Source organism: Anopheles ziemanni, chromosome X (assembly GCF_943734765.1).
Source record: "Anopheles ziemanni chromosome X, idAnoZiCoDA_A2_x.2, whole genome shotgun sequence".
Lineage (NCBI taxonomy): Eukaryota > Metazoa > Arthropoda > Insecta > Diptera > Culicidae > Anopheles > Anopheles ziemanni.
The window spans coordinates 10,607,336-10,615,867 of record NC_080707.1 but is presented as its reverse complement, the minus strand read 5'-3'; the positions used below and the strand labels follow the sequence as shown (position 1 = coordinate 10,615,867).

The 8,532-nt window shown below is 46.9% G+C and overlaps 2 protein-coding genes across 2 annotated transcripts; both read left to right on the top strand.

Annotated features, from left to right (window-relative positions):
- The first annotated feature begins 2,828 nt into the window (after positions 1–2,828).
- LOC131290809 (sorting nexin-29) lies at positions 2,829–5,107 on the top strand. The gene is made up of 3 exons (XM_058319986.1): positions 2,829–4,417; positions 4,497–4,794; positions 4,872–5,107. The coding sequence occupies exons 1-3, from the start codon at positions 3,042–3,044 to the stop codon at positions 5,016–5,018; spliced, it is 1,821 nt and encodes a 606-aa protein (XP_058175969.1). The 5' UTR covers positions 2,829–3,041; the 3' UTR covers positions 5,019–5,107.
- A 762-nt stretch (positions 5,108–5,869) lies between these two features.
- On the top strand, positions 5,870–6,825 carry LOC131291034 (frataxin homolog, mitochondrial-like). The gene is made up of 2 exons (XM_058320225.1): positions 5,870–6,187; positions 6,263–6,825. Exons 1-2 carry the CDS (start codon positions 5,870–5,872, stop codon positions 6,536–6,538), a joined length of 594 nt encoding a protein of 197 aa, XP_058176208.1. The 3' UTR covers positions 6,539–6,825.
- The last annotated feature ends 1,707 nt before the right edge of the window (positions 6,826–8,532 follow it).

Below are 8,532 nucleotides of genomic sequence, written 5' to 3'. Positions count from 1 at the left end.
CTCGTCCCGGGGTCATAAATAACGATAACTCAATCGTTCCCATCCGTCCGCAGGATGATGCTGTGTGCAGTCACTGGAGCAGCAGCCACCGGGCGCCGCAAAACGGAAAAAATCCGGGAAACCAAAGGGAAGCAGGCACACACGGAACGAATCCTAATGCAGGGATATGCTGCGGCCATAAGAAGGAAACACTCCACAACCGTCTTTAACGACGGTTATTTGCATTTGCAGAAGAAAGGCAACAAAAAGGTTTTGGCTTACGGCGGGCGCACACACTCTGCGTGCAGCATTGATTTGTTGGCCAATGTTTTGGGTCGTTCGAACGGTTGGGTGTCGGGTTTTATGGTTTGCGTTTTTTTTCGGTTGTTCGTCTTACTTTGTGATCAAACCGAGATAGGAGGAGAAGGAAATCTCCGTTTACTGCAGACATTTTAGAATGTTTGACTTTTCCTATTGCTGTTGTTTTGGGCTCATATTTCTTCACCAGTGCACCAACAGCGGATGCAACCTGCGGCCAGTTTGCGTATTATGCATTCCACAGCCGCTGGTTTTGCTGATGCAGCATCGGAAATAATCTGCTGGCGGATGGAAAAACAAACGCGGGCGACCATGAAGATGCTGTCCTTTTACGGCCAGGCGTCGATCGATCCTAAAAGGGAAACCCTTCGTACCGGTGGAGAAGTGAAAAGAAAATGCTAAGGAAACGATCTTCACCACCACGGCCCGTACAATCACGCACACACGGACGAATGTGCAGCCGCTCGTGTATGCCCGACCCTACACCAACTGTTTGGACAGGCGGACAAAGTAGCACGATACGGTGGCTGTAGGCGGCTATGATTAATCGGAACGGTACTTGTCGCATGGAAAAAATCCACGAAAGCGTTGATTGCTGAACGAACCCCGATCGGATGAGGGTATGATAAGGCAGGGCAGATTTAGAGGCACAGGGAGGCACCCCAGCAACGGAGAACCCAACTTACCCAGTTATTGTCGAAGAAGTGACAAGCGTAAGTTGATCGCGTATACAGCAGCGGTGATGGTTTTGCTTATGCCGGATTGTGATGATCGAAATCCACGGTAGGTGACCACAGGAGGTTTAGTCAAACCAGGCGGAAGCACGAGTTGGATTCACCTGCGTTGAGTCACGCTTATTTTGCGCCAGTATGGACGCGATCACCGGATGGTGCTTGGTTCACTTGGGCCGCCTATATTCGTCACGGGGTTTCCTTCCCCCCGCTTCCTCGGACTGCCGGAGGCGGGCGGGCAGTGCAAAGATAAATATAAATCTTTCGATGATGGGCGCGAGCAGGCGCGCGCGCGAGTGTACGTTATTTGTTTAATATGTCTCAACCGACGGCTAGCTTCGCCCGTTTCGAAATCGGTGCCGTGACGCGGCCGCCTCTCACATTCGTGACCACGGGTCGTGGTCGTCCACCAATTTCATCACCTTTCACCGCGGGACAAGCACACTACACGGTTTTGAACGCACAGATGCTGCACCAGGTAAATCACGTCGATTCTCTTAGCATAGATACGGCACACAGGGGACTAGACCACCATCTGCACACGAACGAAAGCCTACGAGAGGGCGGGTGACGTGTGGAGCCGCTTCCACTCCCGCACAAGCAAGGTAAGCGGATAGGAGGAAAGAGCGAGAAGGGAACACTTGACCACTTTGGTGGTGCTGCTGGTGACGACCACGTACGCGAGCACCGAAACTGCGTGCGGCTTGTATGACGGCCTGCGTCCGAATGATTCGAAAAAGAATCTTGTGCTAAGTTGTGCTAGGTGCTGTGCTGCATGGGCGATTGGTTCCGATGACGATCCGAAACCTGGCACAACATGGAACGGCAACCGAGGCGCACCTGTTCCATTGCTTATAATTATCACAACGCACGGTTGATAATGCATTGAATAATTACCATTATTTCAAATTGACCTGCTGCGAATGTTACCCCTTGCCCCCGTTTGAGGCCGAACGTTGAATACATTCGTTTCAAATTAATTTCAAAAATAAATGATGGTGATGGGTCCATTTGTTGAACGGGTTCAAACAAATGGAATTTAACTCATTATTCCAGTACACTTTTTCCACGTTGAAACTCAGAAAATGCCTTCATCGTTCAGATTTCCATGTAATTTTTCTTCTCATTTTCCGCTAGCCAACAAACGCTTTTCGCGGAAGTAAATAAATAAATAAACTCTGTAATATCCGTTCCTGCATGAACGAACGAACGGGTGCCGATGGAATCGTATGCACATCCCTACCGTATTATGAGTTCGCAACAGCTGTCATTCGCCAATCTGTCAGATTTTTCAAAGCAAGGGGCACCCACTACATGCGCGGTTTACGCTACCGCGTACTGTTGTCCCTTGTTCGTGCGTACTCCAAAACAAACGCGATAAACAAAGCTTGCTCATCGCACGTCGCATCTATCCAGGAGGGTGTTAAAAAAAAGACAGCTAACGTAGGCTATCGATGGGACCTTGCCAGAGGATTTGTTCCGTTAGTTGTAGGAGGTAAAAGCCAACAATCGTCAATATACCTCTTTCGAGCGGCCCCATTCGTCCTTGAGCTCAGCGTAACTTCGTCTCCTCGTTCGAACCTTCTTCGAGCACATATTAGTCAGCAGGCAGTTCAAGTGCATTTGTTTGCTTCCAGCGTAATTATCGTGCGTGCTAATCCGTTGTTCCAACGTTGGTCGCTATAAAACCCAATTTGTGTTCTGCAATTCCTAGGTAAATACAGGCCGTTTGTGTTTAAATATGATTGCTGAATAGATTGACCATAGATTTAGTTTCTTCCTCTAGCCCAGGCGCATGTATGTGGCTCGACACATACAACAGCACGCCTACCTAATTTAAACGAGAATTGCACATGACGATAACAGCCGCATAACCGAGGCGTAGTGCACTAGATACACTAGATCAAGCAGTGGCGTCACTGAATGGAACCTAAGCGGAACGGGACCTTTCCCAGTGTGGTGATAGTACTCTACTGTTGCCTGTAATATTCGTCTGTGGCTGCCCGGCGGAAGATGGTTGGCATGAGCAATTTCTCGCTCAGCTCTTCCGCGCTCGAGTCCATGATTGGTGTGAATCTCGGCGCGACCGGGTACGAGCAGCGCCGTGAGCAGGAACGCAAGGCGCTGACCACCGAGCTGTTGGCCACGATCCAGGACTGTCAGCGGCAGTACGGCAGTAAGACGGAGCTGGCCACCGAGCATGACCAACGTATTCTCGCACTGTGCGATGTCTGGGAGCGCCTGCTTTCGCATGGTTTGCGCTCGACAGGCTCGATGCTGCAAAACGTCGTCGAATTGGTTGGTGGAGGAGTAGGAGCGGGAGGAGCTGCAGTAGGAATAGGCAACGGTTCCGGCGATGGGTCGTTTTTTTGGGACTTTGCCTTTCGTCATCTAACGAACCACGAAAAGGAACGCTTTAGCAGCCTGCGGCATGTAAAAAACCGACGTGGCCGGGGTCGGGCGCTGTTGCGTGCCATACTGAACGAGCGGGCGCTCGAGCGGTACGTGCTGATATGGCTAGGTGATGAACAGCTTCTCACCGAATGTTACGAACCGTGGGCAGTTCTACGCGATGCGGAGGTACAAAGTTTGCTGCCGAACATGGCAGCCGGGTTGAGCACGATTCTTTTCGCCATTGCCATCGATTTGCCGGAGCTGAACGTGGCTTCGGCGGGCCGCCCCGTGGAGGACAAACCGGAACCGATCATCGCGACCCGTCGGCCAGTTGGGCCGGTACGCAAGATCAATGCAGTCAAGCGTGAAATACTCGAAGATATACCGCAACAACCCACACGCCGCACCGGGGTTTCCCCATCGGCTGTCGATACGACAAGCCAGCCGCAACCGAATCCAGCGTATGTGAACCGGAGCGACAGCATCGATATCATCCGAGAGCACACGCACAGCCCAGTCGAGCGGGAGGACACGCGTGGGGAAGCTTGCTCAGTCGAGGAGGCATTAAAAAGCCTTCATCTGACCCGAGAATCCGGCCGTGGGCGCCAGGAGAGCAACTACGGAGAGGATGAGGAACAAATTACACTTCGCTACCGAGCAGTTGCGAATAAGGAAGATGCGATTGCTTCCGGATCGGGGGCGCAATCGCCCGAAACGGCCGAAGACAGCATGCTATCGGGCTACGTCTGTAGTTATTCGATTACGACAACGACAACGGCGACCACCTCCACCGGGACGTCGGAGAGTGGTGAATCGGTGGGTGAGCAATGCAATCGGCAAACGCGAGACGACCGAGACGATCGGCTGAACGACCTGGTAACGCTAGCAGCATCGAATCGCCACGATCTGGACCGATACGACAAGCTGAAACATAAGTATCACGAACTCGAAGAACGCTGCCATTTGCTAGAGTCCCGCGTGGCCGAACTGAGTCTGTAAGTCTAGGATTGTACAGTAACGTATAAGTTCTGCCTCTTTGACTAAATCCATACACACACATTTATTTCTTCACAGGGAAAATCATCGACTGCGAATGCTGACACGATCCAATCGGCTCTCGATCGCATTCTTCACGTTCAGCATTCCGAAAGCGATTCAGCGTACACCAGGCAGTAGTCGCACCAGGCGCCCTTATCACGTCTACGAAATTCGCATCACGCCCTCCGGTGTCAGTGGGTCAACATCCGGTAATGAGAGCTGGTGCGTATATCGACGCTACAACGAATTCTACCGGCTGCACCGACGCCTGCAGAAAGAATATCCGACGGTCAAAACGCTCGACTTTCCGCCGAAAAAGAAGCTTGGTAACATGGTGCGTTCACTCTCTAAATACCTTCCTTACACTTTGGGGAGATTTACTTACTTTATGCCATTTCTTTACCGATGCAGAATGCAGACTTCGTGGAGCAGCGACGTCAGCGACTGCAGGTGTACTTGAACAGTCTGTTCGTGTCCGTGCTACCGGAGGTGTCCACGTGCAGTACGCGTACGCAACTCGAAGAAACGTTTCCGTTCTTCTGCGACCAACCGACGTAGCTAACCTGTGATGGATGATAAAAGCTTCCTCTTTCCTGTCCGCGGAGTATTGAAGCATTGGCGATATTTCGAATCATCGCCACGTGTTGCGAAGGTTTATTTCTATATTGTTTTTTTTTTCTTTTAAAACCACTGTCCCACGATATCACACGCTGCTGGAAAGAGTGCACGTCCGAAGATCAGAATATTCATCTTAGACGAATACTTCTTATGAATTTGTAATCCAACAGTGGACAGTTCAGTGCGCGTTTAAAATGTGGCGAAAACATTTATGGTAGGAGGATGTATATCTGTGAATTTGCTTATCACTTGTAAATGTAAACTAGGCTAAGGTTTCACGATATTATGGCTACGTGTTAATGTTACTCGAATCAATGAAATTTAATATAAATTAAAAAGAAATACTTTATACTTTTTTCCAATTTTGAACTTCATGAATTTGATCGACGGGTATAGCAGGCATCGCCAATGTTGAGGTAAGCTAATGTTTTTGTTTATTGTCATCTGATTTTCGATAGGGCACTCGCACCCCCCGGGGCTCTAGTGGTTTTGTTATTCTGCGAAACGTCAGAAACGGCTGTTCTACGAAAAACAACATAAGCATCAAACACCGGGTAATTTGAAGACGCTAAATCGCGGGACATGTCGATTGTCTTTACTAAAATGTTTACTACTTCCTTTCTATATCGAATAGACGAAAGATAACCGTTTGAATCAATTATACACACCAGCATAGTGTTGTGTCTCCTCGAACAAGTGGTCAACGTGTCCTTTCGATTGCGTCAGTAGTAAGGGGTTTTGCTCAGAAATCTAACGTGATTTATCCAATTGATTTTGATAGCAGTGGAAACATGTACATCATGCAACGAAGGTTTTCTACTATAAATCGGATGGCCCGTTGCTGGTTCAGGATACCATCTTCAGTATGCGAAGGGCAAATGAAAACAGCGTCGGAACCGCCTCGACTATTGCCACCAGCAGCACCATTCTGCAGCGTTCGACGATGGTCCAGCTCCGGGATGAATCCTAACGATTTCATCGCCACATCCCTGATCGATTCGGTCACTTATGAAACCGTCTGCTCGGACACGCTCGAATCCTTGTGCGATTACTTCGAGGAGGTGATAGAGGAAACAGCGGCTCTAAAACATGCAGACGTCACATACGGAGTAATCACCGCGCATACTAGAAAGCATCTTTCGACGATCTTTAACGATACCGTTTGCTATATTTTTTTTTTGTAGGATGGCGTGCTTACCGTGAAGTTTGGCCCACCGCACGGAACGTACGTAATAAATCGACAATCGCCCAACCGCCAGATCTGGCTCAGTTCGCCGACGAGTGGACCGAAGCGGTACGACTTTGTGCCGAACAAACGGACCATCAACGAGGGCTACTGGTTATATCGTCACGACGGTATGACACTGCATCAGCTGCTACAGCAGGAAATAAGCGCCATCGCGGGTCGTGAGCTAGATTTCTTTGCCCTACCACACAGCCAGCCTCCGAAAGCTGCTTGATGTGATGTAATGTAAGTATGAGCCAGAAGACTTCTTTCTGTTAGCAACCTCGTTTCTATGTTCTAGAGAATATTACCCAGTGCACAGATATAGCCTTTGTTTTGCTACAAATTTTCCTAGTTTAGAATCTGCAACCAACTTCATAAAAATCGAATCGATTGTCGTTCAAGCACGTGAAAAACAGAAATGAGTAGTCCAAAATGAGCTGAATATTGTGCATAACTATGTTCAACGATTTTTTAACCGTTTTGTTCAGTTATCAATTAAAAGGCTATTTTTAATGAGTGACAAAATACAAACCATAACATAAAAGTTCTAAAGAAGGGTTTCTTCTTTCTATGAATAAAATGCCGAACAATGGAGCGTGATTTCCTCGCTACGTACTCGTAAACCATAAAGAATAAATATATTTATTGTGTTTATTTAAACTCATAATATATGCATACATATGCTGCCGTGCATATGCATATATACATCTGTATCGAATATTTGTGATATTGTTTTTATGTGTTTTTCAGGTCAGGATTTATCCTTGCCCGGCCCTTTTTTTCCTGGAGCGTGTTTCTTTTATGCTTATTTCTGCTCGCGTACACAAAAATAAAACTGAACTTTTCGCTACCTTCCCATAGCATTTACCATGCTCTTAACACTATTCGGGTTCAAACACAAGTGAAGAACGTGCGTCTGTTTCCTATCGGCTGTGGTACAGGCTTCAGCATGTTTATATATAATTTCCTAATGGTAAATTTGTATTTCCATTGTTTTTACTATCCACCGTATTCTTTTAACGAACAGTTTAATATGTTTAAAATCGCTTTCTGTGACTGACATTGCTTGCGACTGCTGCTCGCTGCAGGTTCTGATTACTTTATTATATGTATCCCGTTTTATTATGCTTGTTTAGCACTGTAGATCGCTGTTCGAAGGTTGTTCGTTATGCGCTGATTTTTGTTTTGTTTTGTTGCCAGGCAATATATGTTTAATCTATTTTCTCTTGCGTTTAATATTACTGATGCTGACGTCTTTAGCTTCCCGGTTTTCTGGACCATACTGCCGGCATTTGATTTAACTTTAACCGTTTTTTTCTTGGCCTTCAGAAACATTCGTTCGATTTTATTATATATTGTTCTTTACACACTGGCCCCGATGATCTTCACCAGCGAGCCCTACAATCGCCGTGTGCGCCGACAGGTCTGATCGTTAAGTTCCACCCTATGCCCAACTCCGGATCTTGCTGCGCTGAAGCCGACGTAACCTCGCACTAATGATAATAGTGGTATTATTTTCAATATAATATATAATAATATTAATAATAGTTTTTACTATATTAATAGGTTGCATCATTACTCTAGTAGTGGTAGCAGCAGTAGCAGTGGAGGTGTATTGAACTCATATATGATCGTTACACTGTACGCTTGTAGCATAATTTAATGCTTGCTAATGTTCATCTTCGATAGTGCTGTGGGTTTGATTTGCTACTATTTACTTTCATAACGGATTCGGTTGATTTGATACACACTTGGAAGGCTAGTTGGAATACTAAAACATTAAGTTTGTGGCAATTCCGTGACATAAGTCCCAAGCGTGTGAGCAGCATCATAAGTACAGCTGAAAGTAAGACAGTGTACATAGAGAAACATAATCTTTAGCACACTTTCTTCCTATTGATGTTCGATAACGATCCGGAGTGTCTGAACTGTCTCTGATATTACAGTAGTGGCTTTGTTGCGACGAGCTGCATGCTTAGCAGTTCGTGTGTGTCCGGAAAGCCTATTAGTCTGAATTTACATTCAGGTTTCTCTGCAATTTTTCTCTCCACTTATTTCGGGGCATATTGAAGTGGGCATTGCCAGTGAACAATGTGTGTTTTTGTTTGATAAATTGGTTCATCCGTTTTCGAGATAGTCAGGAACAGAAAATATTAAACCACCCCAAACCGGGACGGCTCGAGGGGTTCATGTTTAAAGAAACATCCGGACTCGCGTGAAACAAAA

Excerpts from the sequence above, each read along its gene's own strand:
- LOC131290809 (XM_058319986.1), top strand. The coding sequence starts at position 3,042 with ATGGTTGGCATGAGCAATTTCTCGCTCAGCTCTTCCGCGCTCGAGTCC. Across the intron at positions 4,418-4,496 it reads CGCGTGGCCGAACTGAGTCT|GGAAAATCATCGACTGCGAA; the intron begins GTAAGTCTAGGA and ends ATTTCTTCACAG. Across the intron at positions 4,795-4,871 it reads AAAAGAAGCTTGGTAACATG|AATGCAGACTTCGTGGAGCA; the intron begins GTGCGTTCACTC and ends TTACCGATGCAG.
- LOC131291034 (XM_058320225.1), top strand. The coding sequence starts at position 5,870 with ATGTACATCATGCAACGAAGGTTTTCTACTATAAATCGGATGGCCCGT. Across the intron at positions 6,188-6,262 it reads ATGCAGACGTCACATACGGA|GATGGCGTGCTTACCGTGAA; the intron begins GTAATCACCGCG and ends TTTTTTTTGTAG.